The sequence below is a fragment of the Salvelinus sp. IW2-2015 genome, linkage group LG20 (assembly GCF_002910315.2).
Source record: "Salvelinus sp. IW2-2015 linkage group LG20, ASM291031v2, whole genome shotgun sequence".
Lineage (NCBI taxonomy): Eukaryota > Metazoa > Chordata > Actinopteri > Salmoniformes > Salmonidae > Salvelinus > Salvelinus sp. IW2-2015.
In genome coordinates this window covers 14,494,840-14,511,962 of record NC_036860.1, presented here as the reverse complement: position 1 = coordinate 14,511,962, position 17,123 = coordinate 14,494,840, and the positions used below count along the sequence as shown (strand labels likewise).

At 44.8% G+C, this 17,123-nt stretch overlaps 1 protein-coding gene across 1 annotated transcript; it reads left to right on the top strand.

Annotated features, from left to right (window-relative positions):
• Nucleotides 1-92: 92 nt before the first annotated feature.
• LOC111982004 (uncharacterized) lies at nt 93-16,254 on the top strand. The gene is made up of 12 exons (XM_024013510.2): nt 93-401; nt 8,461-8,572; nt 8,837-8,930; nt 9,121-9,175; nt 10,980-11,120; nt 11,331-11,491; nt 13,799-13,897; nt 14,055-14,200; nt 14,356-14,527; nt 14,645-14,757; nt 14,870-14,954; nt 15,037-16,254. Exons 1-12 carry the CDS (start codon nt 284-286, stop codon nt 15,091-15,093), a joined length of 1,353 nt encoding a protein of 450 aa, XP_023869278.1. The 5' UTR covers nt 93-283; the 3' UTR covers nt 15,094-16,254.
• The last annotated feature ends 869 nt before the right edge of the window (nt 16,255-17,123 follow it).

Below are 17,123 nucleotides of genomic sequence, written 5' to 3'. Positions count from 1 at the left end.
GGTGCAATTTTTCCTTTTCTTTTGTATTACGAAATGTAACATGACATGATACCAAAGAAAAGGGAGAACCAGGAACTACACTACCCGAAAGGCTTTGCGTATTCTAGTTGACTACGTGGCGCTGACGTTCCTTTTCAACCGACCGGGGTGATTTAAACTTAGAATGAGTAAGAAGAGGGGCATTTTAGATCAATCTGAAATTTCATGAGTAGCTAGTTAATACTTTTATAGTTTGAAGCAACGTTTGTTATTTTCATCGATACGTTTAGATTAACGTTTTGCAATGTCTGGGAAAATCAAGAGCCGAGTCGCGGCAAATGCCGACTCGTTGTCTGGAAGTGTGTCTTGCGATGAGCGCATTTTACGAGACTGTCATCAATTGTACATCGATGCCGACAGTGGTGAGTTAGCTAATGTCTCATCAAATGAAGATTTAATGAAGATATCAACCAATTTCAGCAGACATTTGCTGAATGTCATTCAGCCTGTATGTTTAGCTAGCTATATTTGGTATGACTCATTGATTCTGACTAACGCGTTAGCTAGTAGCTAGCTAGCATTACGTTAAAAGGGAAAGGGGGATTCCTAGTTAGTTGTACAACTGAATGCCTTCAACTGAAATGTGTAACCCATTTAACCCAACCCATCTGAATCAGAAAGGTGTGGGGGGCTGCCTTAATCGATACCCACGTCTTCGGCGCCCGGGGAACAGTGGGTTAACTGCCTTGCTCAGGGGCAGAAGGACAGATTTGTACCTTGTCAGTTTTATAGTGTTGAAATGTTTGTTATAAAATGCATTTTACGAAGACAAATCAGACGTTGGGACTATAAGGGTCTATCTTCACAAAGCATAGTTCTGAGCAGGGCTGGCTCCTGGCATAAGCAACATAAGCGGTGGCTTAAGACAGGGTTTCCCCAAACTCGGCCCTTGGGGCTTGGGTGCACGTTTAGGCTCTTGCCCTAGAACTACACAGCTGATTCAAATAACCAACTCCTCATCAAGCCTAGATTTTTTTTGAATCAGTTGTGAAGTACTAGTGGTCATCCCAGGACTGAGTTTGGGAAACCCTGGCTTAGCCCTGGCCCCCAAATATGTTATTGTATTCATTGTTTTTCAATCTGGGTTCAGCCATAGAACTTTATCTGGCACAGAATGTTAAAAGTACATGCGTTTAATTGATTAATTAAATCACATCAAATATATTAATTCATGTTCATCACACATTTTGTTAAAGCGATAGTTCCCTAAAATGGCAAATACACTATATCCTATGGATAAGAGACAATTTATGCTTGATAAGAAAGTGTGGTCGGAGGCATGGTGTGATGTAATTGCATAGCCTCCAGAGGCACGCAGAGGTCAAATTGAGCTCCGTACCACATCGCTGTGCACCTCTCAAATTGTTTTACAATGTGGAGGGCTCTGTATAGCTCTGCATTGACATGAACCAAAACGTGCGCTCCTAGTGGCCGGGGACTTTAATGCAGGGAAACTTATCTGTTTTACCTAATTTCTACCAGCGTGTTATGTGCAACCAGAGGGGGAAAAAAACTCTAGACCACCTTTACTCCACACACAGAGACGCGTACAAAGTTCTCCCTCCATTTGGCAAATCTGACCATAACTCCATCCTCCTGCTTACAAACAAAAACAGGAAGTAACAGTGACTCTCTCAATAAGGAAGTGGTCAGATGATGCAGATGCTTAGCTACAGGAATGCATTGCTAGCGCAGAGAGGAAGAATCTGGGATTCTTCAGATGGCATTGAGGAGTACACCACATCAGTCACTGGCTTCATCAATAAGTGCATCAACGACGTCGTCCCCACAGTGACCGTACGTACATACCCCAACCAGAAGCCATGGATTACAGGCAACATCCGCATTGAGRTAAAGGGTAGAGCTGCTGCTTTCAAGGAGCGGGACTCTAACCCGGAAGTTTGTAAGAAATCACGCTTGCCCTCCGTCGAACCATCAAACAAGCAAAGCATCAATACAGGACTAAGATTGAATCGTACTATACCGGCCCCCCTCCTGTACTCCCTGTTCACCCATGACTGCATTGCCAAGCACGACTCCAACACAATCATTAAGTTTGCCAACGACACAACAGTGGTAGGCCTGATCACCGACAACGATGAGACAGCCTATAGGAAGGAGGTCAGAGACCTGGCGGTGTGGTGCCAGGATAATAACCTCTCCTTCAACTTGATCAAGACAAAGGAGATGATTGTGGACTACAGGAAAAGGAGGACCGAGCACGCCCCCATTCTCATCGACGGGTCTGTAGTGGAGCAGGTTGAGAGCTTCAAGTTCCTTGGTGTCCACATCACCAACAAACTATCATGGTCCAAACACACCAAGACGGTTGTGAAGATGGCACGACAACGCCTATTGGCATGGGTCCTCAGATTCCTGAACAGCTAATCAAATGGCTACCAGGACTATTTGCATTGTCCCACCTACATTTTTACTCTGCTGCTACTCTGTTTATTATCCATGCATAGTAGGGATGCAACGGTACACAGTATGTTGTCGAAACGTCCGGTACGCCCCCTACGGTTCTATACGCACGTGAACCGTGGAATTACGATATGCCTGTCTTTTTCCTATAATTTCCAAAACATGCTTATTGTGCTGCAGACTACACGCACGTTGTACATTCAGATCCACAGAACCAGGCGTGCAGCTTGTGAACAGGCTTGGCAGGCAACTGCTTGGGGCACCAGGCCGTTAGGGGTCTCCTGAGGGCTGAAAAACTTTACTCCACAGCAATGTCTCAATGTGGCACCCGCAGTGACCGCAACCCCCTCCCCCTTAAACAACCAATGGACGATTTGCAATGACTTCTCGGTAGGAAACCTCCRTAAATGGGCCCCATGAAGAGATGGGGAAACTAAAAACAAATATTATCTCAGCTACAACGTGACAATGTTGAGATCTAGCGAGACAGAGAGAAGCAAATTTGAAGAAGCACTGCCGTCTTTCAAATCCTTTGTGTGGGAACATTTTGTATTCAGCGTTCAATACGATGACGAGGGTAAGAAGACCGTAAACAAGCAAAATACAGTCTGCAAGCATTGCTTTGACACTGTCGGCTACTCGAGTGGAAACCCTTTTAACGTGTCATTTACGTGGCCATCACCCGGCCGTATCTCTTGCAGGTGGAGCTGGAGCAAGGAGAGTCCACTTGTTTTGTCACTTGATGAAAAAAGTTGAACCGCGTTACAATGTCCCCTCCCGCACACATTTCAGCAGCAAAGTAATTCCCAAACTCTACGAAACATCACAGAGATAAATTGAAAATGAATTGACACCAGACACCCTATCTAGCGCTCTCCACTGATAGTTGGACCTTCAGAGTAACTCTAAGCTACCTCACTGTGAAGGTTCACTATGTACTGTGAAGGTTCACTATGTACTGGATTGGGAGATGAAGAGCTACGTTTTGCAAACTRGTCCCCTGTATGAGAGTCATACAAGCGCACTTTTCTTAAATATAAAGATACCGAAACCGTACCGTGGCCCACAAACCCTCATACATACCGAACCGTGGGCCCACTGTACCGTTGCATCCCTAATGCATAGTCACTTTACCTCGACCTACATGTACATATTACCTCGACTAACCGTTGCCCCTGCACATTGACTCTATACCGGTACCCCCTGTATGAATCACATTTTATTGGTCACATACACGTGTTTAACAGATGTTATTGCGGGTGTAGCAAAATGCTTGTGTTTCTAGCTCCGACTGTACAGTAGTATCTAACAAGCAATATATGTAACAATTTCACAACATATACCTAATACACACAAATCTAAGTAAAGGAATGGAATTAAGGATATATAAATATATGGACGAGCAATGTCAGAGCGGCATAGACTAAGATACAGTATATACATATGAGATGAGTAATGCAAGATATGTAAACATTATTGAAGTGACTAGTGTTCCATTTATTAAAGTGGCCAGTGATTTCAAGTCTCTGTGTGTGTGTGTGTGTGTGTGTATATATATATATATCCCAGCTTTGATGCACCGGTACTGACCTCGCCTTCTGGATGATAGTGGGGAGAACAGGCAGTGGCTCAGGTGGTTGTCCTTGATGATCTTTTTGGCCTTCCTGTGACATCGGGTGCTGTAGGTGTATTGGAGGGCAGGTAGTTTGCCCCCGGTCATGCGTCCACCCTCTGGAGAGCTCTGCGTTTGCGGGCGGTGCAGTTGCCGTACCAGGCGATGATACAGTCTGACAGGATGCTCTCAATTGTGCATCTGTAAAAGATTGTGAACGTTTTAGGTGCCAAGCCAAATTTCTTCAGCCTCCAGAGGTTGAAGAGGCACTGTTGCGCCTTCACCACACTGTTTGTGTGGGTGGACCATTTTAGTTTGTCAGTGATGTGCATGCCAAGGAACTTAAAGCTTTCCACCTTCTCCACTGCHGTCCCGTCGATGTGGATAGGGGGTGCTCCCTCTGCTGTTTCCTGAAGTCCACGATCATCTCCTTTGTTTTGTTGACGTTGAGTGAGAGGTTATTTTCCTGGCACAACACTCCCAGAGCCCTCATCTCCTCCCTGTAGGCCGTCTCATCATTGTTGGTAATCAAACCTACTACTGTTGTGTCGTCTGCAAACTTGATGATTTGAGTTGGAGGCGTGATTGGCCACGCAGTCATGGGTGAACAGGGAGTACAAGAGGGGGCTGAGCACGCAACATGGTGGGGCCCCAGTGTTGAGTATCAGCGAAGTGGAGGTGTTTCCTACCTTCACCACCTGAGGGCGGCCCCTGTGTCCAGGACCCAGTTGCACAGGGGAGGTTCAGACCCAGGGCTTCAATCTTAATGATGAGCTTGGAGGGTACTATGGTGTTGAATGCTGAGCTGTAGTCAATGAACAGCATTCTTACATAGGTATTCCTCTTGTCCAGGTGGGAAAGAGCAGTGTGATGGCGATTGCATCGTCTGTGGAGCTATTGGGGCAGTAAGCAAATTGGAGTGGGTCTAGGGTGACTGGTAAGGTAGAGATGATATAGAGATGATCCTTGACTAGTCTCTCAAAGCACTTCATGATAACAGAAGTGAGTGTAGTCAGCAGCCTTAATTCTGGCACAGAATAGCTGACATGATGCAATTTTCCCGAAAAAAATGTTTTGCCGCTTTTTCCCCCCTCTGATCTCCATTGTTTTAGTCACCCTAATTCTGGCCATCCTACAGAGATAAAAACTCCAGTAACTTTTGTAGTGGGCAGTAATATTTAATATGTGAATATGCAGTATATTATAAACTCAGCAAAAAAAGAAACGTCCCTTTTTCAGGACCCTGTCTTTCAAAGATAATTTGTAAAAATAGCTTCACAGATTTTTATTGTAAAGGGTTTAAACACTGTTTCCCATGCTTGTTCAATGAACCATAAACAATTAAGGAACATGCACCTGTGGAACGGTCGTTAAGACACTAACAGCTTACAGACGGTAGGCAATTAAGGTCACAGTTATGAAAACTTAGGACACTAAAGAGGCCTTTCTACTGACTACTGAAAAACACCAAAAGAAATATGCCCAGGGTCCCTGCTCATCTGTGTGAATGTGCCTTAGGCATGCTGCAAGGAGGCATGAGGACAGCAGATGTGGCCAGGGCAATAAATTGCCATCTCTGTACTGTGAGACGCATAAGGCAGCGCTACAGGGAGACAGGATGGACAGCTAGACGTCCTCACAGTGGCAGACCACGTGTAACAACACCTGCACAGAATCGGTACATCCGAACATCACACCTGCGGGACAGGTACAGGATGGCAACAACAACTGCCCGAGTTAAACCAGAAACCCACAATTCCTCCATCGGTGCTCAGTCTGTCCGCAATAGGCTGAGAGAGGCTGGACTGAGGGCTTGTAGGCCTGTTGTAAGGCAGGTCCTCACCAGACATCACTGGAAACAATGTCGCCTATGGGCACAAACATACCGTCGCTGGACCAGACAGGACTGGCAAAAAGTGCTCTTCACTGACGAGTCGCAGTTTTGTCTCACCAGGGGTGATGGTCGGATTTGCGTTTATCGTCTGTACTCTGGAGCGGGATCGATTTGGAGGTGGAGGGTCCTTCATGGTCTGGAGCGGTGTGTCACAGCATCATTGGACTGAGCTTGTTGTCATTGCACGCAATCTCAACGCTGTGCATTACAGGGTAGACATCCTCCTCCCTCATGTGGTACCCTTCTTGCAGGCTCATCCTGATATGACCCTCCAGCATGACAATGTCACCATGCACAGAATGAGCAGTATGGCTGATTTCCTGCAAGACAGGAATGTCAGTGTTCTGCCATGGCCAGTGAAGAGCCCGGATCTCAATCCCATTGAGCACGTCTGGGACCTGTTAGATGTGAGGGCTAGGGCCATTCCCCCCAGAAATGTCCGGGAACTTGCAGTTGCCTTGGTGGAAGAGTGGAGTAACAGCTCACAGCAAGAACTGGCAAATCTGGTGCAGTCCGTGAGGAGGAGACGCACTGCAGTACTTAATGCAGCTGGTGGCCAGACCAGATACTGACTGTTACTTTTTATTTTGCCACCCCCTCCCCCTTTAATCAGGGACACATTATTCCATTTCTGTTAGTCACATGTCTGTGGAACTTGTTCAGTTTATGTCTGTTGTTTAATCTTGTTATGTTCATACAAATATTTACACATGTTAAGTTTTCTTTAAATTAACGCAGTTGACAGTGAGAGGACGTTTCTTTTTTGCTGAGTTTATATACCTCACATGCGACAAGTAATAAGACTAAGCAATTATCCCATTAAATTAATTATCTTTATCTGGCTCCATAGTATAAATAGGAATATGCATGGAGACTTGAGTAACAGTAATGGGCAATGAAGAATAGAATTCTAAATACAAGTGTATTTAATTACTTTGTAAAATTAATGGATTCACATACAAGGCATAAAGCTTAAGTTACAAGGCATTAACAAGAATTACAAGGCATTATTTGAATCATTAATATGGAGTTTTGTCCCCACCTTTTGTCGCTATAACAGCCTACACTCTTCTGGGAGGGCTTTCCACTAGATGATTGAACAATGTTTTGCGGGGGCTTGCTTCCATTCAGCCACGAGCATTAGTGATGTTGGGCGATTAGGCCTGGCTTGCGGTCGACCTTCCTATTCAAGATTAATATTTCCCTTCACTGGAACTAAGGGGCCTAGCCTGAACCATGAAAATCAGCCCCAAACCATTCCTCCACCAAACTTTACAGTTGGTACTATGCATTCAGGCAGGTAGCATTATCCTGGCATCCGCCAAACCCAGATTTGTCCTTCGGACTGCCAGATGGTGAACCGTTATTCATCACTCCAGAGAACGCTTTTCCACTGCTCCGATGACGGTGAGCTTTACACCACTCCAGCTGTCTCTTGGCATTGCGTATGGTGATCTTAGACTTGTGTACGTACGGCTGCTCGGCCACGGAAACCCATTTCATGAAGCTCCCGACGAACAGTTATTGTGCTGACTTTGCTTCCAGAGGCAGTTTAGATCTCTGTAGTGAGTGTTGCAACCGAGGACAGACACTTTTTACTCGCTACGCACTTCAGCACTCTGCGGCCCGTTCTGTGAGCTTGTGTGGCCTACCACTTTGCGGCTGAGCCGTTGTTGCTCCTAGATGTTTCCACTRCACAATAACGTCACTTACAGTTGACCGAGGCAGTTCTAGCAGGGCAGAAATTTAATGAACTGACTTGTTGGATAGGATGCCATGTTGAAAGTCACTGAGCTCTTCAGTAAGGTCATTCTACTGCCAAGAGGTGTCCACATACTTTTGTGTGTATATATATATATATATATATATATATCTATATCAGAGCTAGATGGTGTTACATTTGCTTCTCAGAGGTATGAGAATGGGGGTTGGCAAGACCAACACAGACAATACTGAGTTCCTAAGACAACACAGAGGAAATTCTTGTGCACAGTTGATAAGAGTCACTTTGGGGGCTGCCCTACACTTTTGAACGGATTATGATAGAGAAATTAGGTTTGGATCATTGATCTTAGAGGATTATCTACAGAATTAACAAATTATTTTACCCATTGGTCATTGGTCATTTTTTGGGGGGGGGGACACACCTTGCTTATAAATGAATGGTATGTAGCTACCCATTGATTCATGAAGAATATAACGTATAAATGCCTGAGCTTAGTTCAACAGTCGAACCCCACCAGAACCCTTGCATCCATAGCGTAGTCTATGGATTTGAAGTGGTTGTATTTTACTGAAACTGTGGCGGGGAGGACACTGTTAATATTTCAGTTAAGGCTTTAACGTAACTACCAGTAGGAGTTATTAGCAATAGTTAGTGGTAGCTAGATTAGTTAGCTAGCTATAGCTTAGTGGCTAATACTAGTAAACTAACAGTTGATCAATCGGCATTATACGACCCTGATCACATCCTTCCATGTCTCCATTCTAGGGCTGGTAGCAGTGGCCCAGTCCGTTGGCGTGACTCTGCTGGCACCCAGGAAAAAGATCACGGTCATGTTGATGGGCAACCACTCTGCCGGCAAGAGCTCCTTCATCAACTGGTAATGTTCAATCAGATCAAGGTTACCATTGACAACCACAGAAAGAGTGGAGAGAAGGATGCACTTTGAAAAGTATTCCATCAGAGACTGGGACTTTTCCCTACACTGATGCTACTGTCCCCTATGCTTCCTTTTGCTTCAAAGTCATTGTAATTATGTCCCGTGGTCCATTTGTTAATGTGTGTGTGGACATACACCTAGTATAACGTGAATACCAGAGAGAGTGCTTGTTAAAATGATGTCTGCTGTAACTTTCTGTTTCAGGTATGTGGAGGAACACATCCAGCGTACAGGAGTGGCCATTGAGACGCAAGGCTTCAGCTTTGTCACAAGTGGGCGCAAGAGAGAGTCTCTCACAGTGAGTACAGCTGGTACAGTTCTGAGTGAATTTCCTCTTCAACTTCAGTTTGCTCCTCAATTCATGCACTTTCGTTGAGGTACTTTGAGGGCTTTTACCTTTTTTACTGAGTAAGTGTTCACACAGTGTATGGTGGATGTGTTTTTCTCGCAGAATGTGCAACTTTGTTTGGTTTCTTGGTGTATTTTAGGGAAATGCCACGCTGCACCTTTACCCACACTTCAAACCTCTACACGAGCTCAAAGGTGAGATTTCAGAGTTGATTCAATCTCATTCGTCAGCGTCAAAGTAGGACTCAGGAAACGCCTCCCTCCCCTGTAATACAGTGGCAAGAAAAAGTATGTGAACCCTTTGGAATTATCTGGATTTCTGCATTAATTGGTAATACAATTTGATCTGATCTTCATCTAAGTCACAACAACAGACAAACAGTCTGCTTAAACTAATAACACAAATTATTGTATTTTTCTTGTCTATATTGAATACATCATTTAAACATTCACAGTGTACTTTGGAAAAAGTATGTGAACCCCTAGGCTAATGACTTCTCCAAAAGCTAATTGGAGTCAGTTAACCTGGAGTACAATCATTGAGACGAGATTGGAGATGTTGGTTAGAGCTGCCTTGTTCTATAAAAAAACACAAATTTTTGTTTGCTATTCACAAGAAGCATTGCCTGATGTGAACCATGCCTCGAACAAAAGGGATCTCAGAAGACCCAAGATTAAGAATTGTTGACTTGCATAAAGCTGGAAAGGGTTACAAAAGTATATCTAAAAGCCTTGATGTTCATCAGTCCACAGTAAGACTAATAGTCTATAAATGGAGAAAGTTCAGCACTGTTGCTACTCTCCCAAGGAGTGGCCATCCTGCAAAGAAGACTCCAAGAGCACAGCGCAGAATGCTCAATAAGGTTAAGAAGAAGAATCGTAGAGTGTCAGCTAAAGACTTACAGATCTCTGGAAGATGCTAACATCTCTGTTGACGAGTCTACAAAACGTAAAACAAGAATGGTGTTCATGGGAGGACACCACGGAAGAAGCCACTGCTGTCCAAAACACACATTGCTGCACGTCTGAAATTCGCAAAAGAGCATCTGGATGTTCCACAGCGCTCCTGGCAAAACATTCTATGGACAGATGAAACTACAGTTGAGTTGTTTGGAAGGAACACACAACACTATGTGTGGAGAAAAAAGGCACAGCACACCAACATCAAAACCTCATCCTAACTGTAAAGTATMGTGGAGGTAGCATCATGGTTTGGAGCTGCTTTGCTGCCTCAGGGCCTGGACGGCTTGCTATCATCGACAGAGAAATTAATTCCCAAGTTTATCAAGACATTTTATAGGAGAATGTAAGGCTATCTGTCCGCCAATTGAAGCTCAACAGAAGTTGGGTGATGCAACAGGACAACGACCCAAAACACAGAAGTAAATCAACAACAGAATGGCTTCAACTGAAGAAAATACGCCTTCTGGAGTGGCCAAGTCAGTCCTGACCTCAACCCGATTTGAGATGCTGTGGCATGACCTCAAGAGAGCGGTTCACACCAGACATCCCAAGAAAATTGCTGAACTGAAACAGTTTTGTAAAGCGGAATGGTCCGAAATTCCTTTTGACCGTTGTGCAGGTCTGATCCGCAACTACAGAAAATGTTTGGTTGAGGTTATTGCTGCCAAAGGAGGGTCAACCAGTTATTAAATCCAAAGGTTCACATACTTTCCCCACCCTGCACTGTGAATGTTTACACGGTGTGTTCAATAAAGACATGAAAACGTGTTATTAGTTTAAGCAGACTGTCTTTGTCTATTGTTGTGACTTAGATGAAGATCAGATCAAATTTTATGACAAATTTAGTCCAGGTAATTCCATGGTGTTCATATACTTTTTCTTGCCACTGTATATGATGTGATAGAAATGCAATGGGGATGACGGCATGACTGACAACCCATTCTAAACATTAGTCAGCACTGAGTGAAATGTTTGAAAATACCATTCAAGTAAAGGTCTCACTTTCGAATTTTTCTTTCTCTCTCTCTGCCTGTAGGTGTGTCTGAGTACCTGGGTACTGAGATCTGCACGTCGCGGCAAAAGCGTTTCAGCCTGGTGACGTTTGTGGACTCTCCTGGCCTGGTGGACGGGGACATGAAGTACCCCTTCGATGTGGACCAGGCCATCATGTGGCTGGGTAGGTCACCACAATATGGCGCTGTGTGTGTGGTGTAGGGTGTGTGATTCTGTAAATGTACTGTTTTCTTATTCATCTCGGTGTTTCATCATGACACACACACACACCATCTGCGTGTAAAGACGGCTACAGTATTTCATGTTTCTGCATTTGTTTATTTATCTGGCTAATTGAACAGAACATAACAGGCTCGTCTCTGTCCCCTCCCAGGCGAGCTGTGTGACCTCATCCTGGTGTTCTTTGACCCCATGGGCCAGGCGCTGTGCAAACGCACCCTCAACATCGTGGAGAAGCTCAACGAGAAGCACGGTGACCGTCTGCGCTTCTACCTCAGCAAGGCGGACGAGGCCGGGGGAGAGTCGGACAGACAGGTACACACACACACACACTCTAGTGGGAAATTTTAAGATTAATAAAATTCATGTTCAGTTTAGTGCTTAATGCAATGCATTGTGCTTTTCCTTTTCTGTAATGCACATGATTCTGTTCGTGCAAGGTTTTTTGGTCACTAGACTTGGAGGCCAGACGTGAAGGATAACTGTCCATAACCTATCTGCTGATAGTATTGGCGCCAGTCTAATGGTGCCAGTTCAAAGGACACACTGGTTTTCTCTGCTTCTGTGCTGGAGGTTTCTCCCTCTTGCAAATTGTACTAAACCAGAGATTTTTTTAAAACTTTATCAACAACCGCTTTTGTGTCTATTACACCTGGAAATTCCCTATTACACACACTTTATACATATCTACAATATGAACAAGGTTGACAGTTGGCTGGGACGAAGTTAGCCAGTTTTAGTTTTATAATCAAATCAATCAAGTAAATGTCAGTTGGCTTTTCATAGCCGATCATTCAGAGTATCTCTACCGCTCRTGCTGTCTCTAGAGAGTTGAAAACAGCAGGTCTGGGACGGGTAGCCCGTCCGGTGAGCAGGTCAGGGTTCCATAGTCGCAGGCAGAACAGTTGAAACTGGAGCAGCAGCACGGCCAGGTGGACTGGGGACAGTAAGGAGTCATCAGGCCAGGTAGTCCTGAGGCATGGTCCTAGGGCTCAGGTCCTCCGAGAGAGAGAGAATTAGAGAGCGCATACTTAAATTCACACAGGACACCGGATAAGACAGGGGAAGTACTCCAGATATAACAGACTGACCCTAGCCCCCCGACACACAAACTACTGCAGCATAAATACTGGAGGCTGAGACAGGAGGGGTCAGGAGACACTGTGGTCCCGTCCGACAATACCCCCGGACAGGGCCAAACAGGCAGGATATAACCCCACCCACTTTGCCAAAGCACAGCCCCCACACCACCAGACGGATATCTTCAACCACCAACTTACCATCCTGAGACAAGGCCGAGTATAGCCCACAAAGATCTCCGCCACAGCACAACCCAAGGGGGGGCGCCAACCGGGACAGGAAGATCACGTCAGTGACTCAACCCACTCAAGTGCCGCACCCCTCCTAGGGACGGCATGGAAGAGCACCAGTAAGCCAGTGACTCAACGCCTGTAATAGGGTTAGAGGCAGAGAATCCCAATGGAGAGAGGGGAACTGGCCAAGCAGAGACGGCAAGCAGAGACTACACTCAATCATAGGACCTACTGAAGAGATGAGTCTTCAATAAAGACTTAAAGGTTGAGACAGAGTCTGCGTCTCTCACATGGATAGGCAGACCATTCCATAAAAATMGAGCTTTATAGGAGAAAGCCCTGCCTCCAGCTGTTTGCTTAGAAATTCTAGGGACAGTAAGGAGGCCTGCGTCTTGTGACCGTAGCGTACGTGTAGGTATGTACGGCAGGACCAAATCGGAAAGGTAGGTAGGAGCAAGCCCATGTAATGCTTTGTAGGTTAGCAGTAAAACCTTGAAATCAGCCCTTGCCTTAACAGGAAGCCACTGTAGAGAGACTAGCACTGGAGTAATATGATCAAATTTTGGGGTTCTAGTCAAAACTCTAGCAGCCGTGTTTAGCACCAACTGAAGTGTATTTAGTGCTTTATCCGAGTAGCCGGAAAGTAGAGCATTGCAGTAGACGTGACAAAAGCATGGATACATTTTTCTGCGTCATTTTTGGACAAAGTTTCTGATTTTTGCAATGTCACGTAGTTGGAAAAAAGCTGTCCTTGAAACGAATCAAATCAAATTCATTTATATAGCCCTTCTTACATCAGCTGATATCTCAAAGTGCTGTACAGAAACCCAGCCTAAAACCCCAAACAGCAAGCAATAGTGTAGAAGCACGGTTGCTAGGAAAAACTCCCTAGAAAGGCCAGAACCTAGGAAGAAACCTAGAGAGGAACAAGGCTATGAGGGGTGGCCAATCCTCTTCTGGCTGTGCCGGGTGGAGATTATAACAGAACATGGCCAAGATGTTCATAGATGACCAGTATGGTCAAATAATAATAATCACAGTGGTTGTCGAGGGTGAAACAGTCTTGATATGTTCGTCAAAAGATAGATAGGGTCCAGAGTAACACCGAGGTCCTTCAGTTTTATTTGAGACGACTGTACAACCATCAAGATTAATTGTCAGATTCAACAGAAGATCTCTATGTTTCTTGGGACCTAGAACAAGCATCTCTGTTTTGTACGAGTTTAAAAGTAGAACATTTCGCTGCTTGAATTTTCTGATTAGTTTATGGCATCAACTAATCTCCCTGTCATGTGAATGGCTGTTTCAGAGGGTGATGATGCAGATAGTCCAGGAGCTGTGCAAGCGGCCGGGACTCAACAAGTGTGGCTTTGACATGCCTACCATCTATGTCCCCAACCCCAACAAGGTAGCTACTGCACCCACCTTTTTGTACACTGCACCTGAAAGTCACTGGATGTGCCAACCTGGGCAATCTTGGACTATCCTAGCTAAATAAATCAAATGTATGTATACTATGTACMTATGTTTTGAATTTCACTTCCACCTGCTTGTCCCCACCCCAGCCCAGTCGCTGTGTGAACCAGATTGAGGAAGCATGTCGCACCATCGAGAAGACCATTAACCAGACGGTCCAGAACACACTCAACTCACTAGAGAAGGACTGTGAGCTCATCACTAAGGCCATTGCAGATACACTCAGCCACGACAGGTAGCACACGCCTGCATACTTTGTGTGTTCTACACTCATTCTCAACTTGCCGAAAAAACAGTTTGACTGAGGATATTGTAGATGACACGAGCACACATCACTGATCTTCTCTCCTTTCCAACACAACAATAACCTCCTCTCTCTCTGTCCCTCAGGCAGACCAGTGTAGATAACCGGCGGGCGCGCTGTAAGGGCTGTGTGTTGGCTCTTCTGGGCTTCAGTGTGCCCTTCATGCTGATGGCAGCCCTGGTGCTGGGCAGCCTCTCCAGAGAGCTGCTAGAGATGTCCCTGGGGCATGYCGGCATCGAGGCCCTCTCTCTATACCTGGTTAGTGTATTTGTAAGAGAGAGAGAGTGAAGGGGTGGATGTTAATCTGACCATGGTTGTGTGTGTGAGACGGAGTTGGGGAAGTGTTTGTGTGACTCTTTGCCCTTTGTCCAACAGGCTCCTGTAGTGAGAGCGTTTGACTCCATGTCTGTGGAGTACCAGCTGTACAGTTGTGGCGGACTCATCTTCCTCGCCTTCATACTCCTCATTCTTGCTCGCTTCTCCTTCAGGTAAGAGCTGAGCACACTCACTCTCTCGCTCACACTCTCTGCGGGATCTTGTTCAACTTCAAGTGCCACCAGTTATCAATGAATTATGCCTAAAGCATCTCTCTTTCTGCAGAACTCGGCCCACTCTCTCTGGCCGACAGAAGAGGCAGCTACAGGAAAAGCTGGATTATGTGCAGGAGGTGGTGAAGACCAAGAAGGTAGTGTGTGTGTGTGTGTGTGTGTGTGCAGTGGTGTGTGTGTGCGCTTGTCCACTAACAGCGTATCTCTCCCTTCCTGTAGAAGAAGCTCTATGAGGAATACCTTCGCCAGAGCGTGGGTGATCAAGATATGGACTGATAGAAAAAGCAAGGGATGGATCGATGGAAGGAAAGAATGGAGGAAACCACTGAAGTACCACTTAACATCCCCACTGTAGAGGACCAAATGTAATGTAGTGTTTAAACTGTTCATGCTTTACCTTCCTGGCCATGCCTTTATGGTGCACTTATGACAAGTCGGAAACTCCGATTTTAAAATGAACATACATTATTTGCGTAGAGCAGGGCTGTTCAATGTTGGCCATCGAAGGCCAAAACACTTCTGGTGTTAATCCTGTCCTTCTAATCAGGGACTGATTCAGACCTGGGACATCAGGTGAGTGAAATTAACTACCAGGTCGAGAACTTGGGCCTCCTCTTTCTACGACGAATTTCCAAGTCGAAAATGTTGGAGTTTCCGAGTTGTCTTGAACGCACCATTTACGTGTCACTCGGGCGCACGCAGGGTGACATGGGAAATGTATCCTTGTCCAAGTGTTGTCTGTTCATTCATGTTATTGTAAACCATAGATTACCTTTAATGTCTGATACAGTAAGCTCTTAGAAACCAACTCCAAACTCTGGTACTCATTAATTTACCGGTGTTTCACTGCCATGTTACCTGATTGTTGTTTTTCCAATCCTCATGCAAACTGGCATCATGGGACCTGTATTTTTGTATGAGAGAATTCTGTGCACTAACTACATTATGAATTGAACAAAGCATTTATATATATTTGTTTCAGTGTTTTTGGTAGCCACAGCTGTGCCTGTTTGCTCAGACAAACACCTATGATGCAATATAAACCAATAACATTACATGGGACTTGTAGTTTTGTACAAGGTGAACTCAGCAATCAATGTCTCTGTAAGCAAATCGGCATCAAATGACTTTTGCAGTACTGTTTACTTGCTGTTCCTTTTGTTCACATGCAACTGTTCAAAGCTGAAATTGTGCACTTCCACACATTTTCTGACCTTGATTATGTCAATTGTTACTAACTGTAAGACTATGTAATGGGAGACTCATGAATAAGCACAACGGCTGCTTTGTACTGATGTGTGTGACCAAGCAGTTAACAACCATGATGTGACACCGAGAGCCTTTCTTTTTTTTTCTTTCTTTTCCAAAATTGTTACTGTTTCATTCAAAATTATATAATTAAAACGCACAGTTTGTTTGTACAATGTTTTCAGTTCAGCAGGTGTCATGAATTTTTTGAATATCGACCCCATGTGTGGCATCAGCCATGCAAACCTCTAATTCCATGTGGGCAGTGAGAAAATTGATGTCACATTTGTTAACCTATTGTGTGGCGTGTATTTGGGGACACTACACGCCACACAATAGGTTAACTAAAATATTGTTTCAATCTTACCTTTTCAAAAGAGTTGCAGCTTCTTTGATGCTCTGTGGAACTTCCTGAGTAATCGATCATTCCATTCTCCGCTAAATCTTCTTGTAAGATCCCCCTCAAATGCCATTTGAATTAGTTTAGCTTTCCTCAGTAGCATGCTTCTTCTGTGCTGACTGAACGCGTTTGTCAAAGTGGAAAATGAGTTTTTGCATGTAGCTGTGGACACCCAAAAGTCAATCCATGTTTCAATGCGGTAAGCGTGATCGGCATAGCGGAGAGAGGCCCAGAGAATCGTTGCAGGATATCAAGTGGGGTCCATTTGTCCTCATTGGAGCCAGAGCGGGCGATTTCAGTCTGCAAAAACTGGCGAACAACACTAAGCTCAGCTTCGACCAAATCTGTTTCTTTTAGCTCCTACAGTGGTTTACATTTTTCACATCTAGAAAGTCATGGCTCCCTGGGTCAAGGGCACACAGGGCCTCCACCAATTGGCTGTTGCGGTCACTGAATCTTTTGGACATTTCATGACTGCATCCAATGTGCTGAAGAACAGTCTTTTACACTGTTGAGAGAATTATTACGTATTACCTGATTTTTTAATATTCATGGTTAACAATTCATATTTAACTAATAGTAAGACATTTCTGTCCTGCTAATGCTGTGTTTTTATGGTCTCCACTCTCGTTCCATGCAGCTAATCTGGGCATATGGT